Source organism: Stegostoma tigrinum, chromosome 4 (genome assembly GCF_030684315.1).
Source record: "Stegostoma tigrinum isolate sSteTig4 chromosome 4, sSteTig4.hap1, whole genome shotgun sequence".
Lineage (NCBI taxonomy): Eukaryota > Metazoa > Chordata > Chondrichthyes > Orectolobiformes > Stegostomatidae > Stegostoma > Stegostoma tigrinum.
This window is the reverse complement of record NC_081357.1, coordinates 99702320-99723851: the sequence shown is the minus strand read 5'-3', so window position 1 is coordinate 99723851 and position 21532 is coordinate 99702320. Positions and strand designations below refer to the sequence as shown.

The window sequence follows — 21532 nt, the reverse complement described above, 5'->3', positions numbered from 1 at the left end:
GAAGTATTTGCAACAACCTTCCAGCAGAAATGCCAAGTGGATGATCCAACTTGGTCACCTCCCTGTTTCCTAAGGTCACTGATACTAGTGTTCAGCTAATTTTGTTTACTCCACACACTATTGAATATCCAGGAGTGATGATTGGAATCTCCTTCACTGGACATGATCATTGCCTCGTGCTGAAGTGATGCAAATGTCAGTTGTCACTCATCAACCTAAGCCTGAATGTCTTTCTGTATTTGGACACGGCATCTTCAGTCTCTGAGGAGTTGGGAATGATGCTGAACATCTTGCAAAATTAACCAAATATCCCAACTCTGACCTTATAATGGAGAGGAGCACATTGATGAAGCAGCTGAAGGTGTTTGGGTGTCGGATAAAGATTTTATGTAACACATTCATAGGATGAGGGCAACATTGGCTGGGCCTACATTTATTGCTCATCCCTAATTGCCCAGAGGGCAGTTGAGAATCAAACACATTGAACATGTTTGATCTGATACATGAGACTTCATGGGGTCCAGAGTCAATGCCAAAGACTCTCAGGTAACTTCTTCCAACTACCTACCACTGTTCCTCCACCTCGACTGGATCTGTCTTGTCAGTGGGATCAGAACCAGGGATGTTTTCTGGGACACTGCAAGATATGATTCTGTGACTATCACTATGTCAGGTTGTTACATGCCTAGTCTATGGGACAGCTCTCCAAATGTTAACACAAACCTTCAGATGTTAGTAAGGAAATCTTTACAGGGTTAACTGGTGTCATCTCCCATGAGTTGGGAGGCCTCCTTCACACACACACACACACACACTTCATCCACGTTTTTCCTTTCCTGATATGAATTTTCCTTCACCAACGTGCACACAATTCTGGTGATAATCCTGACACAGTTGTTTTTTTTGAAACACCGTAAGTCCTTTAATGTCCCAGTACCTGATCCTCCATCAGTAGAACGTTCTAACTATCTTTCTTCCTGTGCCAGTGGGCAGAAATGTAGTTCTTCCCTTTCTGTTTCCATGGTCCCTTCCTGCTGTTCAAGATAGCCCTCCCCTTCAAAACTTTCATCCCAGTGCTCTCTGTCTTTACAGTCAGTGAGTTGTCTATGATTCTAAAGATCATATTCCCTACAGTTACATAAATACATAGCTGCTAGATAAACAGAAAGAGAATTGGAAATATCAGCGTAGGAGTGTGTCAGACTACAGAATGTGGGAATTTGCTGCCATTGAGACTGTCTCAGATAATCCAAATCAATGTGGAGTAACTAGAGAAGATGGGACTGGTCTTCTCTGAGCAGAGGTCGTCACGAAGGCAGATTAAATGGAGGCATTCAAGGTTAGGAGGGGGCTCTGACCGAGCACATAGGGAGAAAGTGCCTCCGTTCAGTAATTAGAGCAGACAGATTTTGGCTAATTAAGAAAAGTCCAGGGAGGAGATGAAGAGAGTTTTATCTTTGCTCAGAGAGTTATGACCTGGAATGCAAACCCTGAAAGGGATCTTTCTTAAAGAATGGGATACATACTTGAAAAGGAGAAATTTGTAAGCCTGCAGGTAAAGGGCTGGGGTGTTGGCCTGAACAGACAACTCTCACAGAGATTAAGCACAAACACAATAGGTCAAATGGTTTACTTCTATTCTATATTATTCTATTCACTGATTCTAGCTGCAACATTTTTAACTACCAGAGGGAAAATTCAGTAATACCGAAATTGAAGTACGCATGACAAGTCAGACCAGTACATCTCATTTGCCAATTTTACTGGATTTTCCTGAAGATCCCATGGTCAGGATTTTCTCCCAGCCACCATCCTTCTTATCGCCAAAGGTAAAAAGGTTCATGTGGCTGTTGGACTGCACCTGATTCTTTAACCTTTCTTTCCTAGACTCTGCAAGGTTCTTCCTAACTTCTATGCTACACAGTCCTATTCCTGCACCTGCCTCTTTCCAGTTGCTGTGACTATGTTGTGGCCCAGCAATATTGTCACTGAGCTAATAATCCAGACGGCCCTGGCGAATGCTCCACGGACCTGTGCTCAAATCCAACAAAAATACGGAATTGAAAAGTAACCACGGTCAATTGTAAAATCCTATCTAATTCACTAATGTGCTTTAGGGAAGGAAATCTGCAAGCTGTCTGACCTACATATGATTCTAGATCCACAGCAATGTGATGAACTCTTAGCTGTATTCTAAGCAATACAGAATGAGTAACAAATGTTGGCCCAGCCAGTGGCTCCCACAGCACATGAGCGAATAAAAGAAAATTAATCAACCCCAAGTTACATGTCTCACACTTTACATCACTGACTGTAGGACAATTAGTTAGAAAGAGAGAGAGTTCTACAAATGCAGTTGTCCTGGACAGTCTCACTGATCATAAATTCCTACATTTTCAGATTCTTTTACAGTCTGCCTGTGCTGACACCTCCAATTCTTAATTCATGTACATATATCCAGTGCCGGCTAAATGGTCCTTAATATCCCACACTATTTGGTTAGTGTGTTTATCCTGATCAGTCAACTTACTTGTTGAATGCTATTCTAGCTGAATTCCCAATTATTACTATTTTAAATTCCTTTCTGAAGTCCAAGCAGGAGAATGGCTTGTATGTTTATGCAATTCCCAGTGCCATTACTTTGGTGGGACAACATTTGGATTTTAACTTGGGCCTGAGCAGATAAATTGTTGTGAATTTCTCACCAGGTGACAAGAGTTTATATACAATGAGATGAACAATGTTCCTCAGGTCATACCTCACCTACCTTGGACTCTCTGCCTTTCAAACTCTGAGATCCAATTAAAACCCATTGGCTGTGATTTATCTGTTTGCCAATGCTCTCTTCCTTGACATAGAGACAGCTATTTGACTCTTCAAACCTATTGCGTTTCCTGTAGAACAATCCTACTGGTCCCGGTCTCCTGCTATATCCCTGTAACCCTGCAAGTTTATTTCCTCCAAGTGCCCATTTAACTTCCATTTGAAATCATTCAATATCTCCATTTCCATACCCTTGTTAGCAGCAAGTTCAAGGTCATCACCATTCCTGTATCTAAAATAGGTTCTTCCTCACATCACCAATATCTTTTGCCCAAACCTACGTCACTCTGTCCTTGTGCTATCAGCTTGTTGTTATCCATCTTACCTAAACCTGTCATAATCTTGTGCACATCTGCAAATTCATGCTATTAGTTTTACTAATTATGAATCATCAGAGACTTTACATCAATATGTCATGCAAACAAGGAGTCATTTTCAACCTCATTAGCTAGGTAACAATGTGTGGGTGCAGATAAACCGCTTGCCCCTTATTGCCCCTCGTCATCACGTTTGTCTGATTTTAACCTGGCTTGCTGTAAAGTCTTGGAGGCTGCTCGCTTCATTTGCTTTTTTGCTGGCTGCTCTTTCAAACTTTGAAAAACGTTTCAATGAGTTCATTGGTTCACTTGATGATGTTTCAGGCTGTAGCTTGGTGGCTTTCCTGTGGGATCCTTTAGCTATTATGCTTTTGCGGCTGATTGATATACTAGCTGACCAGTGTCTCAATTAGCCAGTCAACAGTTTGTCAGTCTGGAGTTACTTGCTAGGAGACATGAAAATATAATGTATATACTGTAGATGCAGTATGTAGGTTGACTTTTGAAGTCTCAAATAATCCTTTCAAAAAAAATGGTGGGCTGTGATATTTGCCAAATCTACAATGTGAATTACTTACTTTGACCTAAATAAGAAAAAAATACTAATAATTTATGTTAAATCAATCCAACATGGTTTTTCGAATGAAGTTATTCTACAGAAATACCTTTGACCCCATTCAAAACATACCCTCCGAATTCATAGCTTCTGGCATCTGATCAAGAGCTCACTATGTTCACTTTGCCTTTGCTGTGACGTCATCATAAGGATCCCAGACTAGATCAAATGTGGTGCTCTTAGTTTCACAATCGTCCTTCACAACGCATTAACTTTCTTTCCATCTGCTCAATTTTGTATGCTGCACTGTTTGAAAAATCATACGACAGTTTCTACACCAAACAGTATCACAAGATTTGATGATAAAACCGCACAATAGATTCAGGGGGCCGGCATGCTTGTGAGGGTTTTATCCTTTGTCAATCATCCAACTATTCCATTCAGCACAGACAGCATCCGTGAATGGCCAGTCAAGGCAAGCATCCAAATGTTGAACTGTGCACATTAGACCTGCAGGTATAACAGCAATGTGAGTGCTACGTCTTCACAGGTATCTATTCTTTCCATTGATTTTATAGTATCTGAACATATTCCACACAAACAAGTTTCATTCTTTTCCGTGGGCCACCAGCATACCTATTCTACACATTAACAACCCATAACCCTATCCTCATTGATCCAAGCAGGGTCATGGACATGCACTAATGCATTTTCAAAGTGGTTTGAAATTTGAAAGTTAGCACAGGTTTTAATGTTGTTGCATCACCCGTGCAGGCTTGTACCATTAGGAATTTTGTTTGCTCACATCTAATGGTTTTCACTGGATCTGTCTGTGAACCTTCCCAGTCCAATGCTTGCCTGCTAGACGTATCAACATCAAGGCCTCTTCATCCATGTGACCAATGTGAATAATAGGTACTGCCTGAAGCTAGTTTCCCTTCATTCCATAAAGAAACTATACCTAACTATCTCTAACTAGTTGTTGCTCTGACTTGATGTTTGATTTGGCCCACTTCACTGCATAGGTATTTCTATTGATGACATAACTTCCCTGACAATGACCAAGGGTCCAATCTGGTAAAGGTTTTCAAGATCAGGCCAGCAGCTGGTTCCTGTTCTCATGGTGCATTTGATGTCAAGGTTCTGTTTCCTGTCAGATTCCTTCTTCCAAGAGTCAAATAAATTTTTTATTTAGATTAGATTCCCTACAGTGTGGAAACAGGCCCTTCGGCCCAACAAGTCCACACCGCCCCTTGAAGCATCGCACCCAGACCCATCCCCCTATAACCCACACACCCCTGAACACTACGGGCAACTTAGCATGGCCAATCCAGCTAGCCTGCACATCTTTGGACTGTGGGAGGAAACCGGAGCACCCGGAGAAAACCCACGCAGACACGGGGAGAATTAGTTGAGGTTGAATGACAGAGATTGAGGAACTGGATGAGCTACTTCTGCTTCTAGTCCTTGTGCTTTTGCATTTTCATACCTATCATTCACAGGCAGCAAATTGCCTTGCTGTGGCACAGAAATTTGGTGAAAATGGGTATACGCTGTGGCCTAAATATGAAACTAGCTCCGTGTTTCATGTGCATTGTTGGAAGACCCATCTCACTTGGTCATTCACCATGTGAACTGTGTGGATTTAGCTTAAACTGTGATGAAGGGTCTAGGCCCGAAACGTCAGCTTTTGTGCTCCTGAGATGCAGCTTGGCCTGTCTTAATCAAACCTCAGTTATTTTCTGAAAGAATGAAGCCACAAGAGTCGGTGATTTAAAGCAAAGAATTTTTCGGAAACAGATGTCAACAGAAGTGATTCCTGAATACTATCCAAGGTAACTACCAATTCTAAACATAGAAACAGCATATATTATCATGTGGAGGCGCCAGTGTTGGACTGGGGTAGACAAAGTCAGAAGCCATATGACACCAGGTTATAGTCCAACCGGTTTATTTGAAATCACAAGCTTTCCAAACACTTCTCCCTTGATAGATGTGATAATGGGAACTGCAGATGCTGGAGAATCCAAGATAACAAAGTGTGAAGCTGGATGAACACAGCAGGCCAAGCAGCATCTCAGGAGCACAAAAGCTGACATTTCAGGCCTAGACCCTTCATCAGAGAGGGGGTTGGGGAGAGGGTTCTGGAATAAATAGGGAGAGAGGGGAAGGCGGACCGAAGATGAAGAGAAAAGAAGATAGGTAGAGAGGAGAGTATAGGTGAGGAGGTAGGGAGAAGGTAGGTCAGTCCAGGGAAGACGGACAGGTCAAGGAGGTGGGATGAGGTAGTAGGTAGGAGATGGAGGTGCGGCTTGAGGTGGGAGGAAGGGATGGATGAGAAGAAGAACAGGTTACGGAAGCGGAGACAGGCTGTGCTGGTTTTGGGATGCAGTGGGGGGAGGGGTCGAGCTGGGCTGGTTTTGTGATGCATGTGGGGGGAGGGGAAGAACTGGGCTGGTTTTGGGATGCAGTGGGGGAAGGGGAGATTTTGAAGCTTGTGAAGTCCACATTGATACCATTGGGCTGCAGGGTTCCCAAGCGGAATATGAGTTGCTGTTCTTGCAATCTTCAGGTGGCATCATTGTGGCACTGCAGGAGGCCCATGTTGGACATGTCATCTGAGGAATGGGAGGGGGAGTAGATGACCTGATGAAGGAGCAGCGTTCCGAAAGCTTGTGATTTCAAATAAACCTGTTGGACTATAACCTGTTATCATGCGGCTTCCAACATATATTTAACATCAATTACCATGAAAACTACAGTTGCTCATAGACCTCAAATAATACATGCAATACAAGATAAAAATAAGACAGCTCTCATAAATTGGTACAGTCATCCATTCAGCTCATATGTCAGCAAACCTGAGTCACAAAGTCCTTTAAAGCCCTGTCTTCCTTCCAAAGTATTCGAGAATTTAACCTAAAGCCTCGCTGGCAGCAGCACACAACTACCCTGAGCTCTCTGGGCTGGTCTTTACCACAAATGATCACAACTGCAGATCCTGCACAGATCTGCTAACCTTGACCTGAATTATGTAGATTCATTGACGATACCTTCAAGGAGAAGTAACAACTGTACATTTGCTTATTCCCTTCGCTTGGACCTAGTATTCATCATTTTCAGCCGGCCTGTACTGCACCACTGGGAACATCATCTCAGTTCTGATGGCTATGTATCCTTTCATTGCATGGTCAACTTTTGAAGTCTCAAAAAAAAAGGAGCCTGTGATATATGTTGAGTATACAATGTGAAGTGCTTATTTTGAAATGGTTACCACCTACATAAGAAAGAAAATAACATTGATAACTTACACTGAATGAATTCAATAAGGTTTGCTGAATGAATTTATTCTACAAAGATACCTTTAAACCCATTTTTTAAAGCCACTCTCAATTTCAGTCTTAGATTCTTAGATCATTTTCCTTTCTCAGTTTTTTTTTGAGTTTCCATTTTCGATTAGAACTGGTATTACCAAATACAGACTTTGAAACCCTGGATTCTATCACACTGCATATCCCCACAATGCACCTGCTTGGCCCCTTGCTCATACCTATGAGGGAACGTCAAGCCAAACAGGCAATTGTGAAATATTAGCCCAATAACTAATGTGAATAAAGCACGTTGTGGGAAAAAAAACGTGTCAACCCATATTCTGAGTAAATGCCAAATCATAATTTTGGAGGCTGAATGAACAGGGTCATCACTTATGCTGGGTATCTATGGTAAGGTTGTGATATTTCTTTTCAAAGATGATTGCATTCCAATCTCAGAGATATGATTCGGTCAGTAAGTTATCCAAATAATCTCAGCATTGTTATTCCAAACAGAACATAATTTATTTAAAGCCATGTTATCTGAAGTAAGAGAAGTACACTGAAGTTATTTCTCATTAAATATAGTGTACAGTTTGCTATGGTTGCTCCTGTATCATATGTAGGAAAGTAGACAAACTTACAAGGGTTGTATGCATGGCCCCTTTAATTCTGAAAAATCAAATAGCTAGAAGTCTTGTCCAACAGCTTGCATGAACCTGGACATCTCCAAACTATTAAAAGTACATTTTTTTAGAAAGTCTTAATGAAGAAAACTTGAATGGTGTTGAAATCTAATATATGTGATGTGAACTAAAACAGATGATTCCCAATCCTTTCAGAATGTGTGAAATGTTTTTGTAAGCAGGAATATGGTTCTCGTTAAGCCACAGACTAAAATAAAACCCCAGATCAGTTCACATGCAATTCTCCTTTTAATTTGCAATTTATAAATAGAGCACAAAGTAAATATTGTGTAAAGAGAGGGAAGTCAGGAATACCTGAGCTAGGATATTCAAAAGGCTAAGGAAGATAACTGCCTAAAATGCTTATCATTAAATATATGTATGCTTAAGATAGTTATACAACAAAATATTGCTGGGAAACCTAGATGCCATGGAACGGAGTTTGCAGAAACAGGAAGGAGAAGATTAATAAAATTTCAGAGGTGTCAACATTATCCTGCTATTACCAAGTATTTAACTCTAACCCAAGGTTTATACTTGTGTCCATTATGTCCAATTCTGGGCACCACACTTTAGGAAGGATTTGAGGGCTTAGAAGAGGATTGGAGAATAGTTCCTGAGAATGGCTACAGCGATGAGGAATTTCAGTTATGTTTGCAGACTGGGGAAGTTGGGTCGGTTGAAATTACAGACGTGATTTGATCAAAGTTTTCTCCATCGGGAGCAGGTGGGGAGATGTTGTTCTCATTGGTGGAAGGGTCAAGAATCACAGAACAACTATTTAAAGCGATTGGCAAAAGAGCCAAAACATTAGGAAATTACATGGGTAAATTAGGGAAAATGCTGCATGTAAACATGTGTTTACATTCCGGAAAACAGTGCCTGGGAATCTGGTTCTGGCAGGTCCAATTGCGGTTCACAGAAGGAAATTGGCTAATACTTTGGGAATAAAGCTTAGGGAAATTAGGAAAGGATAAGGAATGGAGACTAGATAAATTGCTTTCAAGAGAATGGACAGGGACACAATGGGCCAAATGGCCACACTCACTCTGTACCTATTTTATGATTTCATGATAAATAGGATAGAATATAAAGCATGAGAGCTTTCCTAAATCTTTGTAAATTGCTGCTTAGAGGAAATGTGGAGAACAGAGTCAAGAATATGGGGAGTGGATAGGAAAGTGGAATTCAAGCCCAATATCAGCCATGATGGATAACTGATCTACTCCTACTTTTATTTCTTATGTTTAATTTTCTAGTGAGATTGAGAAATGCTGTCACTATTTAACATTGCCCCATTTGGTATGCATCATCCTCACATTTCATTTCAATTGAGTTGTTGAGATGGATTCTCCTGCATAATTCTGGCTGGATTAGGTGGAATAGTGGCAGGGAGGAAATGAAGAAAGAAAATAATGAGGAATGTCACTACCTCACTGTCCCAATCAGGGCTGAAATGTACCAAGTTATGAGCAACATAGGCTCTGGTGAGATGAGCAGTATCATAAGGTGAGATGGTCATCTCAACATTGAGTTCATCTCGCCTCAACTTCCCTGCTTTGCTCAAGCAAGTGAGATTCTCACCAGAGAGCAGCGAGTTCCCAGTTCTTATTATTGCTTGTTAACCGAATTGTTAACAGCCCAACTCACCACATTTTACCGTACAAACTAACCTTTGCGAGGACTCAACACAGAAATCAGAGCAAGTTCAATTTGCTGTTTGTGCCAAAAGAGCTTGGACATCAAACACCAGCTTCTCAGGCTTGGACACCAGTCACACATACCCCACATCCACATACATTAGCATCTAATATGTGCCAGCCTGTAGAACCCTTATTGTACATCTCTGATCTACTTACAGGATGCTTCTCCACTTCAGCACTGCACAACAACTATTGTTGCAATGCTGCAGCAAGGACAGTGTACACTCAGCACTCACCCAGTTCAAGGACTTGACCAGACTGCAGCTCTGGACTCTTCACTCACTGTTGTAGCATTCACTCACTCAACCTACTGTATATATGCAGCAACCCTGCCTTGTCTCTGCCCCCTCTACCAGAGATACCAGTCTCACTTCATTATTGTCGGGTCACGCTACTTAGCACAGACTCAAAACCAGGAAGCTTACCACAATTATCGGCAGTTCTCAGTCTAGCCAAGGAGGTTATGGTGTGCTCAGAGAATCCCGGCACAGTAAATCAAATGCAGGGGCTAATACCTGTCCAGTCCCTGCTCGGAGGCAGCCAATGTCAGGATTCTCTGCTCATAAGCAGTGAAGAATCAACTGATGAGTAGCCCACCACCCATCTAGACTCTTTCTGCCCTATTGTGGGCTGTTTGGTTCCTGGGATGAGAGACAGGTAGGTATTACGGAAGATGAAAGTGGTGGCAGAGCGACCTACTGTTGGTGCAGGGACATTGAGCAAGTGAATTGGCAGTACAGAAGGTGCGCTAATGTTGGAGTGGGTGAGGGTAAATGAGAGAAGATGTTGCACACAATAGTGAGAGCAGTAGAGCAAATCAGTTGGTGCGAGGTGAGTACAGTGTCAGGGATAGAGTGAATAAGAGATATCCAAGGGATGAGTACAGCACTTGCACTGGCAGCGTGGTGTAGGAAATGAATCTTCTTCCAACACTGCTGTGCATTCCTCAAGATGGCTGAGATTGCTTCAGTGGAGGTGGCAATCTCAAACTAGGCTGGCATGGTCTCTATCGTGGTTTCCATTGCTGACCCTGAGAAAGAAGAAGGCCCACCCCTGCACCCCTCCAGCCAGCAGGAGTGCCCAGGGCTATGCCAGCAAATCAGGGCAAGGGTTTCTTTGAGTCTGCCATATCCTAGGCAAATGTCAGGAATGGTGCAGGGAAGGTTTGGACTTTGTCCAGGTGCCTCATGTTCTTGTAAAGACTCTGCCGGTGCCAGGGATGACCATGAATTTGCAAGATGGGATAGAAATGTGGTGTTTTTCTTACCATGAGGATAATTAATGTGGTGGGTTTGGTAAGATAAAGCAATGAGAATCACTCCAGCAAACCCAGCCTGATTTGCACTTAGCCAAAAGGCAAATGCTAAGATTCAGCCCGGAATTTCTTCTCACATCCCTTCCTGGATCATCACATCTCCATGTAAATATCAACCAGGTGGAATTCTGGGAAGGTTCACTGGTGATGGGGGTGTTACTGGATTCCAGGGCTCCTATGGGCCCAAGTTACCATGGCTTCATTGGTAACATTCAACCTTTTGTACAAATGGTAATGCCCAGAGCTCAGAGTCAGCAGAGACCCTCTCTATTGAAGTTTCAATAACTTTCCCTCGTGTGCCTCAGAACCTTCTCCTGACCTTGCAGGCAGCTTCCACTTTCTCACATGCCCAAACATCTCTTTGGAAGTGCCAGCGTGGCTGTTTTGTGGCACCACTGGCATTTTGAAGCCAGGCAATGGCTGGGTTTTATTTATGTGGAGGAGAGAGGTGGGGTAGACAGTTGTGCACAGTTAATGGTTTGGCTTTGGGAAATAGTTAGCTCAGCTTCATGGTCTACATGGAAGAGGAAGCAGGGTCTGCTCTCATCACTGCTTTCCACAAAGAGGAGAATCCAGCCCGTGTCTTTGCAATAAGAAGTGAGATTTCTAGAAAGTACAACATCTTTCCAAATTTAACACTTGGCATCAGTCGGAAAAATTTGAGGAAACAGTGTTAAGGATTCCCAGAAGATTCTTAAGGACGTACATATTAAATAAAAAGGAAATGGATCAGCGAGGTATGTTACTGCTGCACAGTGAGATGCTACACATTTTGGATCAACCCCCACAAGCAATGTTTATGTTTTCACATGAAAATATTTCCATTTTGTGCCAGACAATGACGCTTTTTAAAAACTTTTAAACAGCCAATATAGATCAGTTAACGTATTGTTGATGAGAATGAGCTAAACAAGAAATACGAGGAGTGATGAGAAGCTTTCAGTAAGTGCTGTTTGCAAAGCACAGGCTGCTACTCTCGTTTTCCCATGCCTTAAGTTTAATAGACAGAAAATCAAGATCACAAAAGCATTTAACTTGCAGGTTAACAAGTGAAAGGATGGTAAATGAACTGTTGTTTATCGCAAGGGGAGTAGAATATAAAAATAGGGAAATTTTCCTTCAGCTGTCCAGGTTCTTAGTGAGACCACATCTGGAGCAGTTTTAATCTCCTTCTTTGAACAAGAATGTAATTGCTTTAGAAACAGTTCAAGAAGGTATACTTACCTCATTCCTCAGCTGATGAACTTTTCTAATGAAGAAACACTGAAGAGTTTGGGTTTTTACCCATAGAGCTTATAGGAATGCATTGACACGTGTAAGATCCTGATGGGATTTGATAGAGTAAATACCAGGAAGATGTTTCACTTTGTGGATTGGAAGTAGGAGGCGCAGTTTAATATGGAAGAGAATTTTGTTCTTCTCAAGGGATTTTTTTCCCCAGAAACAATGGGCGCTGGATCGTGAATTTATTCAAGGCTGAGTATGATAAGATTTTTGGTGGACAAGCAAGTTAAGGATTATGAGGCAAGCATACAGATAGTGAAATTAAGATGACCAGATCAGCCATAATCTTACTGATGTGTGGAACAGTCTCAGAAGACTGAATGGCCTACTCCTGCTCCTGAATGCAATGCTTCCAAGCTAATTTATGTATCATTATTCATCAAGCTCCTGTAGTGCCACAGACTAAGAGGGCAATTTTGATTTTAATGCACAAAAATGTAATGACAAGTTAGCAGACCCATTGATAGTTCTTATGATTAATATTCCCAAAGGGATACCAGTTTGTGATTTCCTACTCATACAAAGTCAAAAGTATCTCCTGAAGTTACACTACGTGTAATCTCCACTCAATTTTCATATATTCATAGATTTCAATCTTTTCTTATGTATGTTGTTTTTCTGGTGAAATAGTCCACGTTTGAGCTCTGTCAATCTCAACTTCAATGTGACAAAGTCATTTATCATTCTCGATTCCTCTCCAAACCGAATAAACCCACCCATCTTGTAAACAACTTGCCAATTATTACACATTCTAATTAAATGTTTCAACATACCTGGGGCATCCATTTTGGAGGTACAAAACTGGTGGTTTCAATGACAGATAATCCTGTTTCTGATAGAAGGTCAATCAACTTGATTTTTATTTCTGTAGGTACAATCACCTAAAAGCAATTCATTCAAATAATAACATCTCTGAGCATTTCTTTTAGAAAAATATATTACACAAAAAAAACCAATCTTCTGAACATGTTCGCTACAGATGATCCAACAAATAGGGACTCTTGGCAATGCATTAGAAGAGACAGCAAAGACAGACTTAAGTGCTTTCCTAATGGAAACATTATTAAAGAGGATGCAAAGATTTAACACTCGGTCAAGAAAGCACAACAAAGCTTCTACTTTGTCAAGAGACTAAGGAAATTTGGCATGTCTCTAAAGACACAACATCCACAACCCAAGCTACAAATCTACTCTAAACCCTTAGAGACTCTTACCAATTTTTATAGATGTACAATAGAAAGCATTCTATCTGGGGGCATCATGGCTTGGTGTAGCAATTAGGTCCTGCCCAGGGCCATAAGAAACCACAGAGAGTTGTGAACATAGCCCAGACTATCACACAAACCAACCTTCCCTCCAATGACTCATTCTATACCTCTCTCTCTTTGCGAAGGCAGCCAACATCATCAAGGACCCCTCCCACCCCAGTTATAATCTCTTCCAATCTCTTCCATCAAGTAGAAGATACAAAAGCCTCAAGAACATCTTCTTCCCCACTGTTATTAGACTTCTTAACGGATCTCTCAAATTTCAAATTTAACTTTGACCTTGCTGTTTGTGCACGTTCTCATAGTAATCCTTGCTCTGTTCTATTAGCCCTATGCACTTGGTATGGTATGACCTACCTGTATTGCATGCAAAACAAAACTTTTCACTGTCTTGGATACATGTGACAATAATAAATTAAGTCAAATCAACACTTTGGAACTTGCACAGAGTACAATTGTGTATTGGAAAAATACACCTGAATTCCTTACGGTTTCCCAATAAAACAGAACTTCTCTTCACTAGCTGCTTCACTCAGAGCTGAATCTCAATGTTTTCATACCTACTAAATCATGTGGACATGATGTGCCCTTAGCACTGTGACATCTGAGATCATCCTCTGTCAGACAAGGCAAGGATCAGTCTTGGTACATCATCACACAATGAAATGCATCAGAATGCTGCATGAAAACACTCCTCCTCTTTGATATTAGGTGGAGTGGATATCATGTGGGATATATGGTGTAATGAAATTTCCATCATGCAGTCTGCCTAACTAACTGACTACCTGAAGCCCAACTGCAAACAGAAAATTTGTTCTGAAGTTATTATTTTCCCTTTCGGAGATGTTTACATCCAGCAGAGAATTAGTCAACTTACCTCAGTTCTAGGTCTATCTGTAAACTTCTAAACAAAAGCTGAAAGATTAGTTGAATACAAGAACAGGAGTAAGCCAATCAGTCCCACAAGCCAGTCAACTCAGTCAGCTAGTCAATTAAATCATGGTTAATTTGTAACAGAAATTCATCTAACTGTGTTCCTTCCATAATTCTTAATGCTCTTGCAAAACAAAAATCTGAAAATCCTAGTTTTGTAATTGTATCGCCCAAACTATAAAAGCAAAGGTATGTTTAAGATAAATTAGAGAAGGATTTACAATACAGATTGCTCATCTTAGTTATAGATCCATTAAATGATCCTATTACATTCAAAGTGCAATGTACTCCAAAGTACGGCTTTCAATATATTGTGTTCTTAAAGTAGGCATACCTTCTCATTCTGGAGACCATCCCTAGGTCCAACCTCAACGATCTTTACAAATTCAGGAAGAGCTGGTATAACATTGTTCTAGAGGTTAAAAGAAGTTTCAGATTTAAGCAAACGTCAAAGTTCTATTCAGCAAATCACCCATTTCTGAAATTCAGTGCAGTCATGAAACTTCAAAGCCAATATTCTTCTAATGTGTCAAACATGGCTCAGTTGGTAGTAATCTTGCCACAATTCACAAGGTTGCAGTTTTAAGTCCAACGCTAAGACATGCCCACAGCAATCAAAGCTCCAGTGCAGTACCAAGGGAGTCATGTGCTGTCAGAGATGTCTTCATTCAGATTAGATGTTAAACTGGCTGCTCAGATGGATGTAGAAGGTCCCATGTTATTTAGTCCACGGGTAACATCTCAAAAAAAAACAGATTATCGTAACTTTATCACATTTGTGTGAACTTACAGGAACAAATTGGTTGCTGTGCTCCTTATATTGCAATAGTGACTACAAAAAGATTAATAGGATGCTATCTGGACTAGAAGGTTTGAGACATAAGGAAAGACTGGAATCTTTTGTTTCGAGTGTAGGAGACTAAGGGGTGATCTTATAGAAGTCTATAAAATGATGACAGGTGTAGATAAGGTAGATAACCAACAGCTTTTCCCCATAGTAGGAGAGTCTAAACCTAGAAGGCATAGATTTAAGGCAAGACAGTAGAGATACAAATTCATTCAGAGGACACACTTTTCACACAGAATGTGGTGCGCATCCGGAATAGGCTGCCAGAGGTATTGGTGGAGCAAGTACAATTTTGTGTTTAAGAAACATTTAGACAGGTTTGGAGGGAAAGGTACCAAATCCAGGCAAATGGGACTAGATTAATTGTGAAAAATTGGGCGGCATGGACAAGTTGGGGCGAAGGGTCTGTTTTCATGCCGAAAACCTCTATGACTCTATTACTTCAAGAGTATGTCATTGGTTATAAAGCACTTTGTCATATCCAGTGATTGTGAAAGACACCATCCAAATATTAATCTTTCATTCATTTATTCTCAACTACATGACATACAATTTTAACAAAAGAGTAATACCTTATTTATAGTCTTCAGACATGACAATATTTCACGAAAATACTGCAAATCTTATAAACTATATAGAGATGAACATCAGAGATAATGGGGACTGCAGATGCTGAAGAATCCAAGATAACAAAGTGTGGGGCTGGATGAACAAAACAGGCCAAGCAGCATCTTATGAGCACAAAAGCTGACATTGTGGGTCTAGACCCTTCATCAGAAATGGGGGAAGGGGAAAGGATTCTGAAATAAATAGTGAGGGAGGGGGAGTCAGACTGAAGATGGATAGAGGAGAAGATAGGTGGAGAGGAAAGTGTGGGTGGGGAGGTAGGGAGGGGATAGGTCAGTCCGGGGAGGACGGACAGGTCAAGGGGGCGAGATGAGGTTAGTAGGTAGGAAACGGAGGTACGACTTGAGGTGGTGGGTGGGGATAGGTGAGAGGAAGAACAGGTTAGACAGACGGGGATGAGCTGGGCTGGTTTTGGGATGCAGCTGGGGGAAGGGAGATTTTGAAGCTTGAGAAATCCACATTGATGCCATTGGGCTGCAGGGCTCCCAAGCGGAATATAAGATGCTGTTCCTGCAACCTCGGCAATCATTATGGCAATGCAGGAGGCCCCAGATGGTCATGTCGTCTAAGGAATGGGAGGGGGAGTTGAAATGGTTTGCGACTGGGAGGCACAGTTGTTTACCGCGAACCAAGCATAGGTGTTCTGCAAAGCGGTCCCCAAGCCTCTGCTTGGTTTCCCCGATGTAGAGGTAGCCACAACGGGTACAGCGGATGCAGTATATCACATTGGCAGATGTGCAGGTGAACATCTGCTTGATGTGGAAAGTCATCTTGGGGCCTGGGATGGGGGTGAGGGAGGTGTCGTGGGGGCAGATGTAGCACTTCTTGCAGTTGCAGGGGAAAGTGCTGGGTGTGGTGGGGTTGGAGGGGAGTGTGGAGAGGACAAGGGAGTCCCGGAGAGAGTGGTCTCTTCGGAATGCAAATGATAGGCATGCTTGCTTTCATCTCACAAAGAGATTATACAGATCGACTGGACTATAAAGTCAAGTTACACTTTTACTTCAAATAACATACACCATTTTACGTGAAGATTGGGCAGATTTTCACAATGAGACATCCAGCTTTAAATCAAAGCTGCTGTTTTCAAGCTTAGCTACCTCCAGTGGGTCAGATAAAGCTTGCAATGGTAGTTGGAGCTCATGACTTTCACTGAATCCTTTCCATCTGTACAGACATCAAATGTGACATCCAAGTATTTACTGTTCCAAACCAATTTGTGTTACTGGTTATTCAGTCTGAAATTGGGAAGGCAGCAGAAACATAAACAAATATACTACTTCTGATTACTTCAATTATCTATTACTTCAAATACATAAACAAATGTATTACTTTGGAACACATGAAAACAAATGGCAACATTGACAACAAAATATTAATGCAAATTTATTTTGTTTTAACTTGTTTTTATTTTGATGAGCTCATCCCAAAAGAAGACTTCTACCATGCAACACATATTGGTCATTCAGTGGTGATTTTCAGAGAACCCTCGAATTGTGTTTCAAAGGAAAACGTTTGCTGAACTATTCCATCTCCTCAGCTCCTGCTGTTTCTGGGAAATAGCACTGATATTTCAAGTAGTTTCTTAGAGTTATAATTTCCCAATGGCTATCAATACAATGCTCAATTAATTACATTGTGGTTTATCAGTCTGTTAACCATTCTGGCATTACTGTAGACTGTGAGCAGTTAAACCGAAAACAAAAACGATTGCCTCCTGACCATACTCTGCTCCATTATTTCTTGAACTCCATGACCCCCTATTGCAATTCATTTCAACCAATCATGTGTTTAGTCAAATGAAAATGATTGAGCCAACTTGCTCAGTAAATGGTATCATGATTAAGCAATTCTCCAACAATTTTTTTTCACTAATGGCAATTATAAAGACACCAGCATATCTTCCAATCGGCCCTAAAATACACACACCACTTTGTGAGGGATGTACATGGCAAAGTTGTCTTTTTCAGTCCTCTGCATTAATTTTTGATATGCAATTATCCTGATTAGGTTAGGTGTTGATATCAGAGCGTACAGAGTTAACAGAAGCTAGAGATTAGCTAATAGTGGCCTGGGGCATCATACCTGTTGCCCGAATGGGAAGGGAGTGTCTCCAATGGAGAGCGAGTCCATGTTGACCCCGGTACTCAGACATTCTTTGATGGTCGAAGGTACGTTCCCCATGGATTTGCCTCCCGTCCACACACACAAATACACAGACAATGGCCGAGTCACTCAACCCGGCCCTTTCAACACGATCACCGGGTAAACAATTCCAAAACAAAGGCATTAAAAAAATAAAGCTGTTTACACTTTTGCTTTAGAAAGCGAAAAGATGCCCCGGTATTGACTGCAGGAGAGATGCGATGCTGATGAACTGATGGTGGAGCAACATCCATATACCCGCTGGGAATGCCCTGCTCTCCGCAACACAAACGCTGCATCAGCGCACGCCCAGTCTATGCGGCTGCAGCCATCAGCTGGAAAATACAGCTGGACCCCAGCGCATACACTTGACTAGTGGAAAATGCCCACCGGCCTTGGCACAGTCAGTGTCATGTTTTTTTGGGGCAGTGGATTATAACAAAACAAAATGAGCTTTTTCTTTGTACTCAAAGGACGTTTTGCGGGTCGGCTGAGTCGTGAAGTTCTGAGTTGAAGTCCCACTCCACACTGATCGTATCTGAAATACTGGGCGAGTGCAGCACTGTCATATGCGCTGCCGTTTCATTGAGTTAGATGTTGAGAGAGGTTCTGCTTGCTCCTGCAGGTGGTCCTAAAATATCCAGTGGCATTCTTTTCCAAAGAAGAGCATGGGAATTATCCTACAATGTCACTGAGTCGTAGGGATGCACAGTATGGAAACAGGGCCCTTGGCTGAACTCATCCATGCTGACCAGATATCCTAAATAAATCTAGTCCCATTTTCCAGCATTTGGCCCATATCCCTCTGAGCCCTTCTTATTCATTTATGCATCCAGATGTCTGTGAAATGTTGTAACTGTACTAGCTTCCACCACTTCCTCTGGCAGCTCATTCCTTACACGTGCCACCCTCTGCATGAAAAAGTTGCCCATTAGGTCCCTTTTAAGTCTTTCCCCTCTCACCTTAAATCCCTCTAATTTTGGAATCCCCTGCTCTGGGGAAAATATCTTGACTTCACCCTATCCATGCCCATCATGATTTTATAAACCTCTGCAAAGGTCACCCGCAGCCCCTGATGCTCCAGGGAAAATAGTATTCAGCCTCTCCCTATAACTCAAAACCTCCAACCCTGGCAACAACCATGTAAATCCTTTCTGAACCCTTTCAAGTTTCACGACATCTTTCCTCCAAAGAGGCTGATATCCCATCACTAAGTCACCCTTTCTTTACATGTAGAGAGTCCTTGATGCTGATCCAGCTTCCTCAAAGCCAGCTGTCCAGGTGAACAGAGTGTCTGGCACTCCGGCTTATAACTGTCAGCCAGGGCTCCCTGATTGGGACCAGATTAATAGTCCCAATCAGGGAACTCATATTCTATAAACGCCACCTGGTTGACCTCATTACAATCTCTACAGACCTGATTAATATTTATCCCAAAATTCACATTAGCTGACCCTTCTTAATTGCTGAACTTGGGAGCTTACGGTGGGAAAATTGTGTTTTGCATATTCCACACTTCAAAGTGCTTCCTTGAGTATAAAGTGCTTTGGAATGCCAAGAAGCTATACAAAGTGCTGTATATAAATGCAAGTCCTTGTTTTAATTTTGGATACAGTGGCCCAGCAACATAGCTGTGGCACAGCTGATATTTGCCCCTAAGATCTCAATTTGGTTGCCTGACATTTCCAGCCAGAAGAATTGGTGTTCAGTGGAGTGGTCACTGGCAGGACAAGAGGCAGAATATTTAGTTAGGTCAATCTTGTGCGCATTTCTGACAATCTTCTTTAGATTTTACACCTCAGTACACCCCAGCGCCTGTTGTGCCAAACAATAACTGGGTGATGCTCATCAATGGGAGCACCCTTCACCCTAAGTGATCAGGATATAAACTTCATGCTCTATGCCTCATTTCAGATGGGCATTGTTTACAATAGACTGAACCCACAGGCTTTGTGCATTACCTATAATCAGCTTAGCCTCTTATCAATGGAGTGAAAATTCATTCCTTCCAATAGCAGTTGATTTGCCACCATAAGCAGCATTTTATGAAAGTCAATGCCCATGAGCCTGGCAGCAGTGTCAATCATCCTAGACAATCTTCTACGACACTTTTATGCCAACCAGACTGGCAGGTTATGGAATGTCTAATGTGTAATAAGTGGCAGCTCTAAGGGCATGGCTCATGATTCCTCCAGGAATGTGGGCGCAGCTATGGTTCTGACCTAGATAAGAGCATGCTTCCCAAAAAATAACATTGGGCAAACTGTCGGCAAGTTCAAATACTTACTTTGCCTGTGCCACTTAGGAACAGCTTTGCAATATGACCTGCAACGATCCACGTTTTTGAGCTGAGCCATTGGAACCTCCTTCCTTTGCATTTAGGACTTGCTCTCTTACACGAAGATGGGTTTCGCAGGTCTAGGCTGATCTTCTCATGGCCTTCTTGTGTTGATACATGCTATTCTGCCACGATTTCTTGCTGTGAGTCTTTACTGAGGTGCTGGCTTCCAGGTGTGTTTGTTTTCATCCACCCTTACATCAGGCCTTTCAGAATATTCTGAGGAAAGTTCACCCAGACCTGAAGCATTAATTCTATTTTTTTCCTTCACAGATGCTGCAAGACCTGCTGAGCTTTTCCAGGAACTTTGTTTTAGTTCTTGATTTACAGCATCCGCAGTTCTTTCGGTTTTTATTCCAGAATATTCTGTGGCCTTTGGCCAATGGTATTATTAGCATTAATGGGCACATAGCATCCAATGAGGTCACACTAACACCCCTTACTGCTGCCATGCCAGAGTGCACAACTTCGGGCATTCAAGGTCCCAAAACGATCCTAGGGCTGGTTGTGGCTGGTTTTCCTCTTAACCTTTGTGACCTCTTTGACCTTTGTTTCCATAGCTCTCAGTAGCCAAAAGCTGCAGGCTCCTGTTGCATTTAGAGATAATGGGAACTGCAGATGCTGGAGATTCCAAGATAATAAAATGTGAGGCTGGATGAACACAGCAGGCCAAGCAGCATCTCAGGAGCACAAAAGCTGACGTTTCGGGCCTAGACCCTTCATCAGAGAGGGGGATGGGGGGAGGGAACTGGAATAAATAGGGAGAGAGGGGGAGGCGGACCGAAGATGGAGAGTAAAGAAGATAGGTGGAGAGGGTGTAGGTGGGGAGGTAGGGAGGGGATAGGTCAGTCCAGGGAAGACGGACAGGTCAAGGAGGTGCGGCTTGGGGTGGGAGGAAGGGATGGGTGAGAGGAAGAACCGGTTAGGGAGGCAGAGACAGGTTGGACTGGTTTTGGGATGCATTGGGTGGGGGGGAAGAGCTGGGCTGGTTGTGTGGTGCAGTGGGGGGAGGGGATGAACTGGGCTGGTTTAGGGATGCAGTAGGGGAAGGGGAGATTTTGAAACCGGTGAAGTCCACATTGATACCATATGGCTGCAGGGTTCCCAGGCGGAATATGAGTTGCTGTTCCTGCAACCTTCGGGTGGCATCATTGTGGCAGTGCAGGAGGCCCATGATGGACATGTCATCAAGAGAATGGGAGGGGGAGTGGAAATGGTTTGCGACTGGGAGGTGCAGTTGTTTGTTGCGAACTGAGCGGAGGTGTTCTGCAAAGCGGTCCCCAAGCCTCCGCTTGGTTTCCCCAATGTAGAGGAAGCCGCACTGGGTACAGTGGATGCAGTAGTTCCACTGTACCCGGTGCGGCTTCCTCTACATTGGGGAA

The 21532-nt window shown here is 42.4% G+C and overlaps 1 protein-coding gene across 2 annotated transcripts in view; it reads right to left on the bottom strand.

The window, feature by feature from the left end:
* The window catches only part of hmgcll1 (3-hydroxymethyl-3-methylglutaryl-CoA lyase-like 1), a 110711-nt gene extending 92610 nt beyond the window's left edge, over positions 1–18101 (bottom strand). The window contains exons 1-3 of one of the 2 annotated variants that reach the window (XM_048531363.2): positions 17753–18101; positions 14531–14608; positions 12769–12876 (exon numbers count right to left, since the gene is read on the bottom strand). In XM_048531363.2, the coding sequence (XP_048387320.2) occupies positions 12769–12876; positions 14531–14608; positions 17753–17851 (285 nt within the window). In that variant the 5' untranslated portion in view covers positions 17852–18101. The remainder of the gene's footprint in view (positions 1–12768; positions 12877–14530; positions 14609–17752) is intronic. The other variant, XM_048531364.2, reaches the window with a different exon arrangement.
* Positions 18102–21532: the final 3431 nt, after the last annotated feature.